The 21438-nt window shown below is 36.5% G+C and overlaps 1 protein-coding gene across 3 annotated transcripts in view; it reads right to left on the reverse strand.

The window, feature by feature from the left end:
* Positions 1-21438, reverse strand: part of LOC123682722 — a 55381-nt gene that overhangs the window by 30272 nt on the left and 3671 nt on the right. For all 3 annotated transcript variants that reach the window (XM_045621481.1, XM_045621482.1, XM_045621480.1), the window contains exons 2-7: positions 20599-20898; positions 17426-17931; positions 11425-11548; positions 8152-8385; positions 6360-6616; positions 1149-1440 (exon numbers count right to left, since the gene is read on the reverse strand). In XM_045621481.1, the coding sequence (XP_045477437.1) occupies positions 1149-1440; positions 6360-6616; positions 8152-8385; positions 11425-11548; positions 17426-17931; positions 20599-20898 (1713 nt within the window). The remainder of the gene's footprint in view (positions 1-1148; positions 1441-6359; positions 6617-8151; positions 8386-11424; positions 11549-17425; positions 17932-20598; positions 20899-21438) is intronic.

Below are 21438 nucleotides of genomic sequence, written 5' to 3' on the forward strand. Positions count from 1 at the left end.
GAGCATAAAATAAATTCGCTACCAAAATTGGCGACCGCTCCGTAGAGGAAACTGATAGGATGCGTTCAGCAGAAAATTCATAGAATATTGACAACATTTGTGGGCCTGTTGTCAATATTTTCTGCTGAACGCATTCTACCAGTTTCCGCTATGGAGCGTATGCTACGGAAAGGTCGTCATCTTTGGTAGCTAATTTATATTATGCTACTTTTTGGAATCATATTGAGTAACTCACATTAGTGACAGATGTGACAGTGTATTTGGGACGAAATTTAAATTTCGAATATAGCAATAATAGAAACTGAAACATATATGTTTATTAACAATCTGAAATGTTACTCTGAATAAATTTCCCATATATTGAAGAATAAAATAGTAATAATACCGAAGAAAACTTGGGAATTAAAATCGATATTATAACAGGAAATTGTCTCTCATCATACTTAACCTTCAAGAAGGGCCCACAGAACCTATTGCTGTCAAGAAAATGAGCAACCCGTCCAGCAGAGAATACTAACGTTACCAAACTGATACCTATCAATAGCGGAGCTACTTACACTACCGATCTTTCTGGTGAATGCGCCCATTGTTGATTTAACCTCAAAACGCATCGACGGAAAGATGACGTGAGCGCCACAGGAAACGATGTGGAAATCAAGTAAAAAGGGACCAATACCATTAAGATTCAAGAAGACTGATCCCTTCAAAATTAGCCAATTCAATCTCAAGGTTTTTCAAGAGTAGGGGTGCACACCAGTGTTCCAGACATCTTAGGTTTTTTGTTGAAAAATCATTTATTTTGTAAAAGTCTCTTATGATTTTTATGTGACAGCCAGTTAGCCCTTAACAAGCCTTTGTTTAATGCATTTTCATTAGGAAAGCTTTTTGTCCATTGGGGTTGATTTTTCAGACATATATTCATGTTACTATCAAATATGTATTATATTGGACATGTGAAAGCATTATTTTTTGGTGTAAAGTACTCAACGTTCATTCAAAAATACACAATGTTCTTGATGGAACTTGACTGAGACAATTGTTTTTGTCCTTCACATTTCACCAAGGTTGAAATGTGGAGGACAAAAACAATTTTCTATCAACAAATGACATTGTTACCAGGCCAATATCGTTCAATTTAAAAAACTCACCTGGTTCTCTTCTTGAACGAAGAAAGTCGTATTAGATTTCTCCTCCTTTTCCCTTTCGTCCAAAGCCTCTTTTTCACTAACGTTACCATCATTATGCTCATTGTCGAACTGTATCATCGTTTCGATATTGTCTTCATTGATCGGCGTGACCACTGGAGTATTCCTCAGTAAAACGAGAGATCTTTTATCATCCAGACGGTGTTGCTTTGTCGGCTCCACGATTTGAGAATTGATCTTCTCGACTGGAGGACGGTGCTTAAAAGTTGCCGTTCGATATCGAGACTTCACCTTGCTGAAACAAATTCGGTGGTCAAGTATAATTTGATCATAAGATTTCACTACTCAACAAGAGGACTTCACATACATAATTTAGAATATATCTACTTGCAGGTTGAAACAGAGGACTCGTTATCCGATTATAAGACCATAAGATCAGGCGTTCCACAGGGCAGCGTACTCGGACCAATACTCTACCTGATATATACCTCGGATATTCCACAAACTGACCAGTCTACCATAGCAACATTTGCAGACGACACAGCAATTACAACCTCGGATGCAGACCCGTTGTTATCATCCCAAAAACTACAAAATCATCTGAATGCTCTCTCTGATTGGCTTAAAAAATGGAAGATTGAAATTAACACTAACAAGTCGGCCCAGGTAACTTTCACCGATAAAAAAGGGAAACCCCCACAAGTAAAATTGCAGAACACACTCATACCTATCCAAACAGAGATCAAGTACCTTGGACTACATTTGGATGAAAAACTGACATGGAGAACTCATATAAAAATGAAACGGCGACAACTCGACCTAAAGGTGAAGAAAATTTACTGGCTATTGAACAAAAAATCGAAGCTATCTCTTGAAAATAAAGTGACAATCTATAAATGTATCCTTAAACCATTGTGGACTTACGGAATAGAACTATGGGGAGCACCATGGTACGTCACAAACTACAGTCTACAAAATGATCTGAGAATAAAATCAATAAAAGATACAATAAAGCCAAGAATCAACAAATACAAGAACCGAACCACAAATCATGAAAATATAATGATAAGCAATATTTTCGCCCAACCCCTCTTGGAGAAGAGATTGAAAAGAACCTGGCCCGATGACCTCTTGGAGGAATGATTGTACGGAGAACCATTGATGGATGGTACCCGACTCAAGCCATGAATCAATATTTATAACATTTACTAATTACTATATAAGTAGATTGTAAATATGCAATAGTTAATAAAAAAAAATCTGGATAAGGATAGGGAGCAGCATTAAGTATAAAGGCAGAAACAATACTTAGTCGACGCAGTGCACTGCAGACCGACGTTACGCACGAAAGTCTGGAGCACTGGTTTCCCTGTAAGGGAACATACTGATGCTCAACTTGACGCTGGTTGACGGTGACCGTCGGCTACCGATATGAAGCACTCAGATTTTTGTCGATTCGTCGAGGTCATTCACTTTTTGAATTCAAAGATATCAAGGTGAAATAAACTGAGCGTAAACTCTACAAATTTCCCGAAATGTTCCACAGAGTGTTAAGAAATTGAACTACAAATGCATGTTTTCTTTCACCCTGTATGTATAAGATTATGGTCAAGAAGGAAACAAATAAACCATGGAAGACACCAGCAGATATAGAGGGATTCCAGCGCTCTATAGATGATAGATTGGCAAGCTGCTCGAAAATTCAAACGAAGAAGATGTCAACACTCTCAATGACATATTAACCAGCGCCATGCTAGAAAGCCAAAAGAAATACTGCCCAAAAACAAAAAAGTAAGAAAGATTGAGCCAAAATGCAAGGCAAATGATCCAAGAAAGAAGAGACCTCAGAAGCAAAGGAATAGTTGACAACAACGAGCAAAGAGAAGCAAATAAAAAGGTGGCGAAAGCCATAAGACGTGACATTAGAGCATTCAATACGGGTCACATCCAACAAACGATCGAAGATAATAAAAGTATGAAGATTATGAGAAGGAAACTTAGAATCGGGAAAAAACATATAATCCAGCTAAGAACAAACAAGGTATAACAACTACAAATAGAGAAGAAATCCTAGAAATAGTAGAAGACTTTTACCAGACACTGTACACAAGCCAAAGCGAAGATACATTGAACTCTAGCACGGAACCGGATATAGTGACAGCCAAAAAAGGGATTGTAAACCAAGGTTCAGAAGAATTGCCATGCATCACAATAGAAGAAATTAAGCTCGCGCTAAGGAGAACAAAGAATAACAAAGCTCCCGGAGAAGATAATGTAGTTATAAAAGTTTAATGAGTCTTCTTGATGAAGGATATCCTTCATCAAGAAGACTCATTAAACTTTAATAATTTGATGTAATCATTTATTGATTAGAGAGTCAGTATCAACCAATTGATAAATTTAAAATTTCTGAAATTGTTTATTCAATTGTAAATGTCGATTTGTATATGTATTTCAAAAGAATAACAATGAAGAAATCTATGACTACCTTAGTTAATGGCTTGTTCTGTGAATCCTCACCAGAGCAACCGATACGTTTAGTTAGTTTGTAGTTTCTTACTTGCAATTTTGTTGAGGTAGATATACACGTGGTAAGTTTGTAAATTTAATAATTCCGTTGAACTATAAGGCACTGATGAGGAAAAATTGTATTATTAAATACAAAAATTCCGAAACGTACGTCTGTCTTTATGTTAATTTAGTTGTTGAATTTATTAACCGTTTGCTCAATTTGTACAGTTTTAGTCATTTTGAATTTTTCTTTTGGTTGATTATTAAATTTGTCATTTTTAGAATTGGAATATATTCCAAGACAAAAATAAACTGAATATATCATACAGATATATTATTGTGAAGGATTAGACACAAAGTTGTCAAATTATTTGATTTATATTTGATAATGTAGTTGTAGATGCAATAAAAATCGGTGGTCCGCGTTTACTAGAAAAGATCAGAGTGCTATTTAACTTGTGCATATACAATAGTACAATACCAGACAAATTGCACAATGCTATTGTAATACTACTCCATAAGAAAGGTGATATAGCGGAACTTGAGAACTACAGCCACCTTTATAAACTGCTCACAAAAATAATAACAGACTTGAGAAAAAACTGGATTTCTATCAACCTCAAGAGCAGGTGGGCTTCCGTGCTAAATTCGGAACAAATAACCATTTGCAGAGCATAAAAACGGTAATTGAAAAAAGCATTGAATACAATAGACCACTAGTCCTTGCTTTCGTAGACTTCTAAAAGGCCTTCGACAAGGTAGAACCGACGGCGGTCCTCAGTGCATTACAGGAATGTCGGGTTGTCTACAGATACTCAAAGCTGATTTATAATATCTACAATAATGGTAAAACTTCATGAAAATACCAAACACATTCAAATCGGCAGAGGTGTCAGACAGGTAGATACGATGTCGCCCAAACTCTTCATAACGGTCTTGGAGTATGCTTTTAAAAAACTACATTGGGAAAACAAGGGCCTAAATATAGACGGTCGAAACTTATCAAATCTACGTTTTGCGGATGATATAGTTTTGATAGCAGATAACCTCAAGGACATCAAGGATATGTTACGGGAACTACAAAACGCATGTGCTGACGTAGGTCTAAAAATTAATATCTCAAAAACAAAATATATGACAAATTTAGTTCCCAGTGAGCAGATTTTCATTGGTGATGAGGAGATAGCTTTGGTGAACAAGTATAATTATCTTGGTCATGAGGTCCAAATCTCAAGAGACAACCAAACGTGCGAAATTAAAAGAAGTTACACTATCCTGGGCAGCCTATGGAAAGCTTGCGGACGTCTTTAAAAGCGACATACCACAATGTTTGAAGAGGAAGGTGTTTTATCAATGCGTGTTGCCGTTCATGACCTATGGAGCTGAAACCTTAACACTAACTACAACAAGTGCTAACAAACTTATGGTAACACAGCGTGAAATGGAAAGGTCCATGCTCGGGGTATCATTGCAGGATCATATAAGAAATGAGGATCCGCGAAAAAGAACAGGCGTCACAGATGTAGTTGTCCAAATTCGAAAGCTCACGTGGAAGTGGCCTGGACATGTGGCACGAATGACGGACGGGAGATGGACGAAGAGGCTGCTCGAATGGAGACCGCGCTTGGATAAATGAGGCAGGGACCGTATTCTCGACAAGTGATCTTTCAAAACGTATACGTTCTTTCAATGCTGCGAGCATTGAAAGAACGTATACGTTTTGAAAGATCACTTGTCGAGAATACGTTCCCAGGGGAAGACCTCCAACACGTTGGACGGACGATTTAAAGAGATGTGCAGGCAACTGGATAAAAAGACCTCAAGATAGGAAGGAATGGGCAGAAATGGGGGAGGCTTATGTCCAGCAGTGAACGCAGAGAACTGAGTGATGATGATGCGATGACGTATAACATACCAACATTTCTGGAGTTTGTTTTGATATCAAAGAATTCATCTTTAATTTGGCGCAAAAACAATTGAGAGCGATGAAAAATTACGAAAATTCTTGGTCAACGAACTTCAGCAAAATTATAGTTGGCCGAGTTTTTTTGCCGTTCAGTGAAGTTATTGATTATCAATAACTAAATTAGTGTTGAGATATTTTATTTTTCTTGCATAAGAATTGCGGCTCATATGAAAAAAAGGCATGAGAGATTTTTTGTCACGAATGAAAGAACAATTCAAAAATAATTTCAGTTAGTTTAAAATTTCCCCATTCTTTTCTCCCAAAAAATTGAGATCGATAAGTAAATAGTCAGATTCTAAAAAAGAGTTTAACACTCGTATCTCAGAATACGAAGTAATTGCGAAGAAATGATATAGCAAACTGTCCTTATTTTTCCATACAGAATCATCCCCTGAACTTTGTCGCAGTTATTCACAACTAACACCTAGTATAGGTACCTTATTTCTACCGATCAGATATAGGGATGGTTCTTCAAGAGAATCGGAATATAATTTCAATTCTAAAAATGACAAGACAATAGGTCTTGTTCCTTTACAAAGATCTAAAAATTGTAAAGGACTTCTACCGATCAGAAACGGATATAGGAATGGTTCTTCAAGAGAATATAGATATCCCAACATGTAGACAACGACAACCTAAAATATTCTGGAAATGCTCATCTTGAGGCACATAGTCAAAAAATGGTTATACTCAATAGGTTGACAATAAAACATCGAAATTTATAAAATTAAACTCACGGTTTCTTTTCCTCGAAAGCTGCCAGCATTTTCCTCCATTGTTTGTCCCTCTTGAGTGCTAAATTAGTGTTATACATAGAGAATCGCTTCTGGAGATTTTTCTGGTTTTCATTATTTTGAACCATATTTTTATTATTCTGATTATTCGGAAGCAAGCTGGTTCTTGTACTTTTGGAATATAGCAAAGAATCAACAGACAACGACAGAAAATTGTCTTTGATTTTCTGTGATAGCTCCAGACATTGAGATTTGAAAATCTGAAAATTGGTATATAAAATAATAACGATTGCAAATTTTCCATAGAATAATGAAAACGAAAACGTATATTATCATACAAAAAAATGTTAATACTAGAATAAAGTATACATATCCGCAAAATTAAGTAAACTCACAAAATCTCAAAGAGATTTGTACCTAGTTTAAAGTAACTTACGAAGTTATATGAGCAGATATGTTGCCGAGAAATCAAGCTACAATGCAAAATATAATTGCTAAATCGTCCAAAGGGTTCAAGACAATATGAACTACAAACTTTGTAGGGATTTTGTCCGTTTATCTAATTTTGTCGGTGTGTATTTAAAATCTTCAACAAAAATAATATTTTGGTCATTACACGAGATCTAACTTTAGAGAAAGAGGAAAATTCGAGTATTAAGCATTAGTTTAGCCTGGGCTGCCGCCAGACATTTTGGCACATAGCAAATAGTTATTTATGCAACAAGTGCAAAAAGTGAATGTTTATTGCACTCGACGTGAAATTGTCCGACGAGGCCGAGTGGGACAACACGTCGAGTGCAATAAACGATTTTTGCACGAGTTGCATACAATATTTTTTCTACGTTCATGCAAAAAGCATGTTATCATGAGGTGTGGTCATAGTACAGACAGTTTGCTCTATGGAGGTAGACGGTTACAAATCGGATCAGTTTTGATTAAGGAGTTATTCTCGGGAAGGAATTGTTTGTTTATCTCTGGCTGCTAAGATTAATACAAAATAATATAAAATATGTAACTGTTTAAAACGTATTGCCAATCTCACAGCATATCTGATAAATATGTAGTGGGTTTGAACGTTTATGATTGTCATGATGACAGCACGTTGAAGTAGAATGACAGATGAGTGCAATAAAAACTTGATTGCACTAGTGCAATAAAGAACTTCTTTTTCCACTAAATATAGTTCAATAAAGTTTTGCTTTTTGCATGAATGTAGAAAAATAAAATTTCACCACCCTTTGCCTAATTTATTCGAATTTTCTTTGAAGAAGGCTCTGTTATTCATTAAAAGCATCTTTTCAATTCCATTCGAAAAAGTAATTTTTGTCTTAAAATCATCTTGTTCAATTTATCAAAGGATCTAATAAAACCAGAGGTACTGATCGGATTGACTGTGATGAATGTCATGTATTGTTGTTTATGAGGAATTATTTATAAAGGCAAAATACCAGATTCAGTTTCAAAAGCGACAAAAAAATCTTGTGCAGTCCAGTGGTGAAAACTTTCAGCACTAAATTCTACTTTTGTGTAACTTCAAATGATCGCTGACGTGAAATCAGAAGCTATTAAGCGTTCGTTCATTCATGCACCAGTTGCACCCTCCGAGATACTATCTACAGTTAGATGGTCCTCATGACTGAATGAGCGCCCAAAAGATCCTTATTTCACTTCAGTGCGCCCTCATTTTCATTTTATGTAACTTGGTTATAATTAATGATATATTTAGTTCTTTTTTTTTTAATTCAATGGAGACACTCTCTATTAGATATAAAATTGGACTCAAAATAATGCTTACCATGACATAATCCTCGTTATCATAATTCACTCCTTTCTCGAAATGAGCCTGACTCTTTTCACAAATGTCAATGGCAGCGCTCAAACAATCCCTCAGTTTATTGTAGGCAGTTGTGCCAACCGTATTAGGAATATGGTTGAAACAGGCTTGCAGAGCCTGAAACGTAAGTTGATACAACGACGTAAATTTCGAAAAATTGGAAGCACTCTTTTCCAATCCACCCAACTTTGACAACTGAAAATAAAAGAAACAATATGGTCAACAACTCTTTGCGAAAATGTGAGTGGCAAAAATGAAGGCAAAAATCACTAACGTGAATTCGAATGTTGGTCCAATGATGATCTGATAAGTGTCTTAGTTATTATACATTAAATAAAATTTCCAAAACACCTACTTTTGCAACGTTTACCAATACCTATCTAATATTTGGAAACAAATAAAATGTAGGGAATCTATCGATTCCCTCGAAAATATTCTCCGAGAACAAAATGCTAAAAACAGAAGAACTCGGTGTAAAAACTTGGAATGATCAAAGCCACACCCCTAAGGGAACCGAAGAAAGGCTTTGCTAACGGCGAACGGCCTGAATGCCCATAAAATTCGGCATTTCAGGGCGAATAATTCAATTGAGTTCAGACCAGTCTACAACTACAACCTATGTGCAACACTTGCACCGGCAACGAGAAGAGTGAAGATTTTCACATCTGTTCCCGAGACTGGCGAAAAAGTACCTGCAACGACCCAAGTGACCAGCGACGATTAGAACGAAATATCATCTTCTTCACACATGTTTAGTGGGTTGGAAATAAATTGAATAAGTGTTTTTATCCCGTTCTTTTATTTACCTAAATTGTCCTTGGCCGTGAACTACTTTAGTCACAGTATAAGGAACACAACCCACAAAAATATCCGATATTGCCGATTTCCCCTTTCCTTCTGTACCGTGATAGGTACAATTCTACAAGGTATTTTCAAATTAGAAATTAACCTTGAAAGAGGTGTTGGTATCACCGATTTAACGTCGATTGAGCCATATTTATTGATAACCGAAAATCAACAGTTTCCGAGATAGGGGAAACATATTTGTTTAAATTCATTGTATTTTGGCGAAGTGTTCTCAGTCAATAATTTCGAGGTGCTTCTATTGTAGAGCAAGGGCCTACCACGTCCAGACCTTCGTCATTTTATAAAAGTTGAAAGTTTTTACAGCAAAATTTGAAACATTTTCGAAATACCCTGTAACTATGTAATGGTCATAGCTATGGAGTTCCGGTTTTAGCCAATGGGTTCCTCATGAAAATTGTCCCTCGGACACCGACATCATTTTGCGTCTTTTTAGTATAGAAATAGGACTTTCCAATCAAAAGTGCCCAAATCGGCCCACCCTGTACAGGAGACATGCACAGACTTTCAGTTTTTATAAAATAACGAAGGTATGATCGTCGTAGGCTCTGGAGCTGTTGGGAAATTAAGGTTTTTCATTGAAGTAGGTACCACTGATGGAATTGTCAGTAAGGCTTCTCATGGTCCCTGCGTTATGCATCAGCATACCTCGGTGGAGAAGGCTTGTGTATGATTAGACAAATAATAAATTTCAATTCGATAGGTAAGGTAACGGGTGTTTTTTTTCGAGGTATATAACTTTAAGTTGGCATTACTGTTCAAGATGGCGACCGATTCAACAGCTGTCAAGTTATTTATTCTCAGTTTGGTTTGGCAATTCATCACGAATAGACTCACGCCTGAACAACGCTTGCAAATAGTGCAATTTAATGTCGAAAATAATGGTTCTGTGCGGAATACGTATCGCGCACTACGTCCATTTTATTTTGTTCAGCGATGAAGCGCACTTCTGGTTGAATGGCTACGTCAGCAAACAAAACTGCCGCATTTGGAGTGAAGCTAATCCTCAAGTATATGTCGAAATACCGTTACATCCAGAAAAACTGACTGTTTGGTGCGCTTTATGGGCTGGTGGAATCATTGGTTCGTACTTCTTCAAAAACGATGATGGACAGAACGTTACAGTCAATGGTGATCGGTATAGAGACATGATTACTAACTTTTTCATTCCTGAATTGAACGACCTCGATGTCCAGAAGCTGTGGTTCCATCAAGACGGCGCAATATGTCACACAGATCGTGCCAAAATCGATTTATTGAAAGACACGTTTGGTGACCGCCTAATTTCACGTTTCGGACCTGTGAATTGGCCTCCAAGATTTTGTGATTTAACACCGCTAGACTACTTTCTGTGGGCTATGTAAAGTCATTGGTCTATGCGGATAAGCCACAAACCCTTGACCATTTGGAAGACAACTTTCGCCGTGTTATTGCCGATATACGGCCACAAATGTTGGAAAAAGTCATCGAAAATTGGACGTCCAGATTTGACTACATCCGAACCAGCCGTGGCGGTCATATGCCAGATATCATATTTAAAATGTAATGCCACAAGATTATCTTGCGGATAAATAAAATTCATGTCAATCGAATAATCCATCGTTGTTTTATTGCAATTTAAAGTTCTAGAGCTCTAAAAAAAACACCCTTTATATGATAATTCGAATCATTTATATGGCTATATTTCCAAAACTATCAGATGAATTTCAGTGTTTTCTTTCTGTTTCCCCCTTTTTTTTTTATACGCATCTCTGGGGAAAAGACTGAGCTTATAACGCCCTTTCAAGCGACCTAAATTGAATTTAGAAGAAATCGGTTTGTGCGTGTCTTAAACTGCTGTAAGTTGTAACCAAGGGGGAATACATCTTGAGGTAGGGTATTCCATAGCCTTGCAGTTCGGTAAAGAAAAGCCTTCTGATACACCGATGCCCTAGCTGTAGGAACATGCACGACAAACTGGTGACTATTATCGGCTAGCCTTGTTCGTCGATCAAATTGAGCCCCTGGTGGAAACATGGAGGCAATGGCAGCAGAACACCTTCCGTGGTAGTATCTGTAAAAAAGGCATAAGTCTCCAACCTTCCTACGGTGATCGAGACTATGAAGGTTGGCAGTTAACGTTGGATCGTCTATTAGGCGCACTGCTCTTTTTTGAATGGAATCAAGTAGGAGTAACGAGTGCTTAGGAGCTGAACCCCAAGCATGAGAGCAATATTCCATAGCTGGACGCACTTCAGCCCTGTTTTCTTTGTTCAATTGATACTATTTGATACTGAATAGAATTCATTGATCGATGACATTAAATCCAGAATTGAAATTTCCAGACATTCATTAAATTGAGTCATTTCGTAAAAACAAAAATATACTTACTTGGGTGAATAGAGGGTACAAATAGATTCTAGCAAACCTGGAGGTAAATTCTTTGGTTCTGACTTGCCTCCTGGCGTAATCCTCACTACCATCTGGAGGTATCATCCCATTATTCATTATGACACTGTAAGGAATAAGAAAGTTATAACCTGATGTGCTCAATTTTATCCAGATACCTGCTGGGTGAGATAAAGAATAGAAAAGGAACTGTTGCTTTCAAGAAAGGTCAACAGATGGGAATACAAACCCTTAACAAGGTCTTGTGAATGTCAGCCAGTGTGTGTGAGTTGATATTATCAATGATTATCAAAAAAATCATCAGTAATCATCTCCGTTCTTCTAGTATTCAATTTCAAAATGTGATTCAAATAAATTAATTCATTTCGAAGTTATTAGGTTTTTCCTAAGATTCTTCAATTTATGAAGAATCGAAATATCTCAAAAACGGTGATTGTCAAGTAGTATTTTCAAACAGTTTGACAGCTCTAATGTAGCCTAATATTACCTTGTCGAAAAAAAATTTGAAAATTTCAGCGTTTAATCGTAATAAGAAGCGTCAATGGTGGAACATCCTGTATATGTTACTCATTAAATCGAAAAATATTCAGTAGAGAATGGTACTTCTACAGTGTTCTCAGCTACCAAAAATAATTGTTTTCCAAAGGTGTTTTTTGTCGAAAAAAAATTTGAAAATTTCAGCGTTTAATCGTAATAAGAAGCGTCAATGGTGGAACATTCTGTATATGTTACTCATTAAATCGAAAAATATTCAGTAGAGAATGGTACTTCTACAGTGTTCTCAGCTACCAAAAATAATTGTTTTTCTGTAAAATAACAAAACACACCAATTTAATAGCAGTCAATGAAGGTACAAATAAGGAATTAGGGCGTCGAAATTTTATTTTGCCGGGGCGTCAAAAAGTCTGGCGGCGGTCCTGGTTTTCATCACAGCAATCCGGACCCTGTTGACTACTAATATACTACAGAAGTGAAATACCTCAGTTTACTGTCGAGTGGACTAAATTTTGTCTATTTTTCATTTCATTTATATGTTGATCTTTATTATTTGTAGGTATGTTAAAATAAAGAACAATATTATCACTCTTACATATTAAAATTTGTGCGAAATTGCAGTTATTAAGTTTTTTAAGTTCTTGACTAGGGCTGGGACTTTTTCGCCTTTTTGTATTCGAATATTCATTCTTAAATTTATTCGATTATTCGAATAATTCATTCAAACAAATATTCATGCATGATTTTTCATGAGTAGTCATGAATATTCAACTATTCCTTGATTACTCAGTGATTATTCAATGATTATTCAGTCATTATTCAATGATTATTTAGTGATTATTCAATGAATATTCAGTCAATATTCAGTGATTAAACTCATGTTTTAATGAACCAATAAAATCCGAGCGTTTTGATGAGTGAATATACCCTTTGCGACGTGGTATAATCGTTTTGGTGTTTTGCCTCTCGCCATATACGCTCTATTAGTGTGACGTCAGACACCGCCATTTTTGGTTCTCCTGTCAGTGTTCGGAATCCAAACAAATAAATTGCCATTCAAATTAGTACGGTCTCGTTGAAGGAATTGGCTTATTTTCATTTGAGGAACGATTTCAGTATTAATTGATAGACAGAAGCTACGAGGTTAATACCAGTAACTTTGAATCCTGTATCATTCCCCAGATTTTGTAAAAAGCCGTGTTTATCAGTTGAACCTCAAGTTCAAACTTACGGCATTAATCTCCTTCTGTCTATCAATTAATAGTAAAATCTGTCAGGCACAGCGATCGTGTTCGGTATCCCCTCTCTTCTACTTCGCATTCCCGAGACCCAGTTCTTTCAGTAGCTTCCCAACTTTGTGTGTGTATCGTGTTGCTAAAGGGTGTCTTGCTTTTTATCTTTCCGAATTACGTCCAGCTCCGTTCTGATCTATTAGGCTCACAGCGCCCGAACTCGTTCGATTTTTGAAGGTACGTATCTGGATTTTTTTCATTCAAAACATTTGAGGTTAGTCATTTTATGAATAAATAGAACATAATTAAAATTTAGTTTGAACCATTTCTACGTTTATTGCCTTGTGCCGCTTAGGCTCACCGCGCCCGAACTCGTTTTCAAATGAGCTTTTTCTCTTCTTCTGTTGCAGAATTTTACCAGATATGGAACGTAAGAATTATGATCTGAATAACCCAACCCACGTTCAAGAACTCATGCGTTTTCTGGAGGATGATGATTCAAGAGACCCTGCAGAAAACGAGGATTTGGGTGAAGAGAGTGATATCGACGAAATTGATGAAGTGGAGCAACGTGAAGGCGATTCATTATCCGAACAAGATGGGGACGATCAATCATCTGATGAAGAGAATTCGTCGTTGAATTTTATCTAGGACGAGATAAACAGACTGAATGGAATAAAAAGCCACCTTCAAATAAACGGCGTACACCGTCTCAGCATATAATGGTAAACCTTCCTGGTAGCAAGGGCAATGCGCGCAACGCTAAAAATATTTTAGATTGTTGGAAAAGTTTATTCACTGATGAAATCATTCATATTATAGTGAAATACACAAACCAATATATAGACACCATCCAGCATAAATTTTCTAGGGATAGAGATGCTAGACACACTGACATGATTGAAATACATGCTTTCATTGGTTTGTTATATCTAGCAGGGGCTTATAAATCCAATCGTCAATATCTGGAGGAACTCTGGGGACAGGAAGGTGACGGTATTGAAAAATTTGGACTAGTAATGAATATAAAACGTTTCAAGTTTCTTATTCGTTGCTTGCGTTTTGATGATCGATCTACTAGAAACCAACGGAAATCATTGGACTGCCTTGCTCCAATTCATGAAGTTTTCGACAAATTCATCATAAATTGTCAAAATTCATATTATCCTGCTGAGAATGTAACCATTGACGAGATGCTACCAGGCTTCAGAGGCAGGTGCTCATTTCGCCAATATATACCTTCAAAACCAAACAAATATGGAATAAAAATTTTTGCTTTATTCGATGCCAAAATGTTTTATACATTTAACATGGAAATATATGCTGGAACACAGCCGGAAGGTCCCTTTCGTGTGAGCAATAAGCCTGTTGACGTAGTAAAAAGATTAGCAGCTCCATTATTTGGATCAGGTCGCAACATAACTGCAGACAACTGGTTCGCTGATTTCAACCTCATCCATGAATTGAAAACGCAAAGGTTGTCATATGTTGGCACAGTCAGAAAAAATAAGAGACATTTACCCTATTCTTTATCGATTTGAAGGAGAGAACACAATACAGCAGTTTATTTGGTTTCAATAACGGGACGACTTTAGTTTCATATATACCGAGGAAAGGAAAAAATGTTATTCTTGCATTTTCGCTTCACATTGACGATAACATTGATCCCAGTTCAGGAAATATGAAGAAGCCGGAGATGATTACATTCTATAACTCCACTAAATGTGGGGTGGACACCGTAGACCAAATGTGCGCTAATTACAATGTACACCGTAATATAAAACGGTGGCCAATGGTAATATTTTTTGCCATGCTGAATGTGGGGGGCATCAATTCTCAAGTGATTCATCTCTGTAATCAATTAGAGCCACTGAGACGAAGAAGATTTCTGAAACAGTTGAGTCATGAACTGGTAATAGAACACATGAGACGCAGAAGCCAAATGACGTCAGGGCTACACACTAGTATTCAAGTTCGTCTAAAGCGATTTTTTCCTAGGGATGATCGTGATAAATCACCAGAAGTTCCAAAAAAGAGAAAAAAATGTAGTACATGTAGTTTGGAAGGAAGTAAAAGAAGATTGTCGAGCTACGCGTGCAGAAAATGCAATAATCATATCTGCCTGACACACGCAAACATGGTATGCAATGCTTGCTTCCCAGAGTATCAACTAGTACCGCCAAATGAAGATTCTGACTAAAAATAGTTAAAAAAGTATTATCTTGTGCCACTATGCTAGGCTTTGACACAATTCAATTTTTTTCAGATAATAATGTAGGTTTAGAAATAGTCTCTTTGAGATAATTTTGAAAATGTTGTGTTCTGGTTTCATTCACAATTAGAATAATAAATGATTTGTTTTTGAATGTTTTTTTACCTATTTCGTTAGGACACATTACTGTGACGACAACTCATTCAGATTTTTTAAATGAGATGTTGCGGAGTTTAATTCATAGACAGTTTTCGCAAATGTGCCTCTCAGGAACACCGCGCCCGAAGTCGTTAGTATTTGAGGCGCGCCTGACAGAGGGTTAAATAATCTTATTTATCAAAATAAGCCAATTTCTTCAACGATAACGTACTAATTTGAATGACAATTGTTTGTTTGGATTCCAAACACTGACAGTAGAACTAAAATGTCGGTGTGTGACGTCATCACTAATAGAGCGTATTGCGATCATTTCCGCAGTAACATAATTGGACGTTCGCCAAAAAAATTAAAGTCAAGCACAGTGAAATGTCATTGAATTTTGCAAAAGGCAGCGCTACGATCATAGTTCAATTAATAAATAAGAAATTAAAAATTTAATTTATATTTTGATTATACGAACCTCTTCACTCGACGTATTTCGCGAAACACCAGTCGAGTTGCGCTCTCGTGACTCGGTGTATAACTTTTTCTGTGCTCTTATGATTTAAATGTTTATTCAATGAATATTGAAAAATATTCAATGATTATTCAGTTAGTACTTATTCGAATATTCTACTCAAAAAATCTACCCATGATTGGACTAGATCTTCTTTGAGATCTAGCAAAAAATATGCATAAATATTTAACAGATCTATTCAATGAACAGGTAATATTGAACAAAGTTTACTAGAATTTGATGCATAAGTGTAAAAACTTTCGTTATTCCTAGAAAAGTCGGGAGTATTCTGGTTTTACCGAAAAAATTGTCCTATTTTCATAATCGAATTGTCGTTTGGTAAATACAGAGATTTTTTTATCACATGACAACGTACAAAATACAATAGATCCTTAAATAGACGCAGTAAAACCTTCGCTGGGACAATACAATCTACATAGACCCTTTACAGGTCTAGAGGTACAAAAAGAATGATCAAGCGAATTCTGAGAACATTAAATTCTTCAAGAATACACTTCGCGATCAATTATACAGAATTTTCAAAAAACTTTGTTTTCTGATTCAGTTTTGTTAGGGAAGGATGTTACTTCAGTAGATGTGTGTACATTTTAAGACCATATATTCAAAAGAATATAAAAATTCGTCGGTTCGCAATGTCTAGAAATAGCAATGCATACGAAATAGGAAGGCAAGGTTACATTTTCGAATGTAGAATCTTATATTATTATTATTAGAACTCTTTATTGCTAAATTCATTTGTTAGAAATGTTAGAATCTTATATTCCATTTTATATTTTTTCATTGATGAAATCCAAATTTTATTAATTTTTCTTTGGCTGAATACCTTTTTCTACTACTATTAAATGAATAAAATTCAATTCAATTGTATCTATCAATTTCAATATTATGTAATTTCCAGTAATTCTAATATCAATAAAACGATTTGTCCGTAGTGAATCACAAAACCTTGTTTTAATAATTCCTGAATAGTGAGTCAAGTGATCATTCAAACTTTCATTCGTAACTTCATAAATATCCAACTACTCACTGAATAGAAAACTATTCACTGAATACTCAACTATTCACTGATTATTCATGAATAGAAAAGTAGTCATTGATTATTCAACTATTCAGTGAATACTCGAATGTTTACTGATTATTCATGAATAGAAAAGTAGTCATTGATTATTCAACTATTCAGTGAATAGGTACTCGACTATTCACTGATTATTCATGAATAGAAAAGTAGTCATTGATTATTCAACTATTCAGTGAATATTCATGATTATTCGAATAATGCAAAATGCAATTATTCGAATAATTATTCAATGATTATTCGAATATTCAAATCATTCATTCATGATTCCCAGCCCTATTCTTGACACTCACCTGATATCCTTAATAACGCCTATACATTTCTCAATGTAATACTTCGATTTCCTCAATTCAGTAGTCGCATTGACCTCATTCGCAACTTTTTTGCTCTCCTTCGTTTTGGGCGATTTTGCCTTGCGTTCCGTAGATTTTGTCTTTGCCTTATTCCCAATCTTCTGCGTCTCTTTCAATTTGGCCTTGAGTCTTTCGATTTCTTCAGACATCTTTTCAACCGACGGTACAGCAACCTGCTCTTTCTTCTCGGGATTGGGTTTTTCCTCTTTCAGTGAAACTTCTGATAGTGTTTTTGGAGTGTCTACCGATGAGGACGATTCTGATTCTGAGAATACGTCCTGCTTCTCTTCGTGGACCGGGCTCTTCTTTGGGCTATCGGCTGACTTGCTATTCTTGTTTGCATGATCTCCTATATCTTTCACCTCAAACTTATCCAATGTTCCTCTTTCAAGGTGTTTGGTCAGTTTCTTGTGGAGCTTCTTCCTTTGACCTTCTTTGAGGACTATCTAGGAGACACACATCCAGGTTAGTGATCTTTGTTGATAGAAGAACAATGTCAAATTTGATGAAGGTTTATTTAACGAAGCTGGATGTTTTTTGTTCAAAAATCCCGGGATGTTCATTCAGATCAGAATGCAAAAATTCTTATTCATATAACTTTGAAGTTTCAAAGTTGGGCCTCTTATCTCGTATAAGGCCCCTTTTGCACCAAAAATCTGATGGGCTCAATCGATTCAACGAGAACGAGACCTCAGTACAAGAATATGAATTTTTGCATCCTTATCTGAATGGGATTTTTGAACAAAAAACGCTGCATATGCCAAAAAAACATTTTTGGTTTCAACCAATTCGGATGTAATGGGTGTTTTTTTTTCGAGGTATATAACTTTAAGTTGGCATTACTGCTCAAGATGGCGACCGATTTAACAGCTGTCAAGTGATTTATTCTCAGTTTGGTTTGGCAATTCATCATGAATAGACTCACGCCTGAACAACGCTTGCAAATAGTGCAATTTTATGATATTTCGAAAATAATGGTTCTGTGCGGAATACGTATCGCGCACTACGTCCATTTTATTTTGTTTAGCGATGAAGCGCACTTCTGGTTGAATGGCTACGTCAACAAACGAAACTGCCGCATTTGGAGTGAAGCTAATCCTCAAGTGGATGTCGAAACACCTTTACATCCAGAAAAACTGACTGTTTGGTGCGCTTTATGGGCTGGTGGAATCATTGGTCCGTACTTCTTGAAAAACGATGATGTCCAGAACGTTACAGTCGATGGTGATCGGTATAGAGCCATGATTACTAACTTTTTCATTCCTGAATTGAACAACCATGATGTCCAGGAGCTGTGGTTCCAACAAGACGGCGCAACATGTCACACAGTTCGTGTCACAATCGATTTATTGAAAGACACGTTTGGTGACCGCCTAATTTCACGTTTTGGACCTGTGAATTGGCCTCCAAGATCTTGTGATTTAACACTGCTAGACTACTTTCTGTGGGGCTATGTAAAGTCATTGGTCTATGCGGATAAGCCACGAATCCTTGACCATTTGGAAGACAACATTCGCCGTGTTATTGCCGATATACGGCCACAAATGTTGGAAAAAATCATCGAAAATTGGACGTCCAGATTGGACTACATCCGAGCCAGCCGTGGCGGTCATATGCCAGAAATCATATTTATTATATAATGTAATGCCACAAGATTATCTTGCGGATGAATAAAATTCATGTCAATCGAATAATCCATCATTGTTTAATCGCAATTTAAAGTTCTATAGCTCTAAAAAAAACACCCTTTATTTCCCGCTGTATCCGAATCTGCAATAAAAAAGATGTGTTGCATTTGAAATTTCAGAGTTGGGCCTCATATCTCGTATAAGGCCCTTGGGTCCAAAATCTGATGGGTCCATTCGATTCCTCGGGTGAAATTACTGAAGACCTCTGTATCAGAATTCCGATTTTCCACCTATGCGCGAAATAAATTCACCGTTTCTGAACTTTTGAACCACCCGGTAGTTGTATTTATAAATGATCGATAACTCAAAAAATGATGACGCAAAATGATTGCTCATCTCGATTTTTTTTATAGTGTGTTTCCATGGTTTTCACATTGTCGTCCTTGGGAGTGTAATAGATAATTTTGATTTGTATAGTCCGGGAGCCAGTAACAGATATACATGACCGACGGTCATTAGTAGGATGCATCGGATAATAGTAATAAAAAGCCTCGTGAACGTCAGCTGCGATTCGGCTGGGGGAGAGCGGCGGCAGCCCCCCAAACACGAAGAAAAAAAAATACATTCAGTCATTTGCTCCCAACTGAAAATTTGTCAAATTGTAGCTAACCCAATATCTAGACGAAAAAATACAATCAGCTGGCTATAGCATGGTGGATTACACGTCAGCTGGTGCCTCAAACATGAAAGAAAAAAAAATTATTTTCAATGACAGCTCTGACAGCGACTCTTATAATGAATCAACTATTTTACTATTTTCTATGTAATACTGGCGTGTGATGCTTCGATCTTTATAAATAATGAGAATAATTAAAGACACATCATTTCCTTGCTCATGAAAAATTTTCAGCTGATTGTTAATATACTGCTGTGATAAATAAAAAAAATCAGCTAGCAGTTAGTCGAGGGAAACCTGGTCAGCTGATGCATTTAAATGGGCAATAGATGCATCCGCTTAACTGCTACGTAATAACTTTCAAAGTATCAGCTGACGGTTTTTCCACCAAGATAAAGCCAGCTGACATATATATTTATCCATAGTTGCATATAAGATATCATCCGGTAAATTTTTGTTTGAGAGGAAATCATTGAAAATATAATTTTTTTTTTCATGTTTGAGGCACCAGCTGACGTATAATACACTATGCTATAGCCAGCTGATTTTTTTTTGTCTAGATATTGGGTTAGCTACAATTTGACAAATTTTCTGTTGGGGGAAAAGACTGAATGTATTTTTTTTCTTCGTGTTTGGGGGCTGCCGCTGCTCTCCCCCCCAGCAGAGTCGCAGCTGACGTTCACGAGGCTTTTTATTACTTATTATCTGATGCATTCTACTAATTACCGTTGGAGAGGAACTTGGTCATGTATATCTGTTACTGACTCCCAGACTAGTAGGCATAATCATTTCATAACGATATTTATCACCTTGCTTCCTGAAACAGATCTACTCGTACTCTTCTCCTTCTGGGATGTCAACTCCAAACTAGCACTGGACAGTTTGAACGAAGCCTCGTTTTCCCATTCATCATCAATGTTGCTTTCGCTTCTATCGGATTCGCTGGAAAAACCAACAGGATGCTTTTCAAAGCGGGTGTTTACTATCCTGATATCGTCTTCTTGTTGATTGAAGGTTCCAATGAACTTTTCCCATATTTTGTCCTGATACTCTTTGTTATTCGACTCCAACTGGCGTATGAAAGCGAAATCTTTTTTGAAAGAGGGATTCTGAAATAAAAAAAAATGAATCGTTGCTAAAAAACGGAACATCCTTTGAGCTTGACATTTCAAAATATATTATGTTATACAGGGTGGCCATTTGAAAACGAAACAGACGAGATTACAGACGAAATAAAGTTTTTCGATAGAAATGCTCGGACAGGTCGATTTCTGTTTCGAGGGGGACAACTTAAGATGTAGGTTACGGACGCATAGCGCTTCAACCCTTGCTACTACAACCCTCACCCCCAAATTTTGAATAGGGAAGATGGGGTGAGTGATACCTCATTTGAAAGGTATTTTTATACTGATTTCAGCACAGTAATTTTTTTTTCATTTTATGCATTAGTTCTCGAAATATTCATGCGTTAGTTAGTTAGGAAGGAAGCCACAGTCATGGTTGTTTTGAAGCTCAAAATGTCGATTTTTCACAAAACACTACAAGTGCCATGAAAACACCACTTCATTTTCAAATACTTAGTTAAGAATATTTCGAGAACTAATGCATAAAATGAAAAAACAATTACTGTGCTGAAATCAGTATAAAAA

The sequence above is a fragment of the Harmonia axyridis genome, chromosome 6, assembly GCF_914767665.1.
Source record: "Harmonia axyridis chromosome 6, icHarAxyr1.1, whole genome shotgun sequence".
NCBI lineage: Eukaryota > Metazoa > Arthropoda > Insecta > Coleoptera > Coccinellidae > Harmonia > Harmonia axyridis.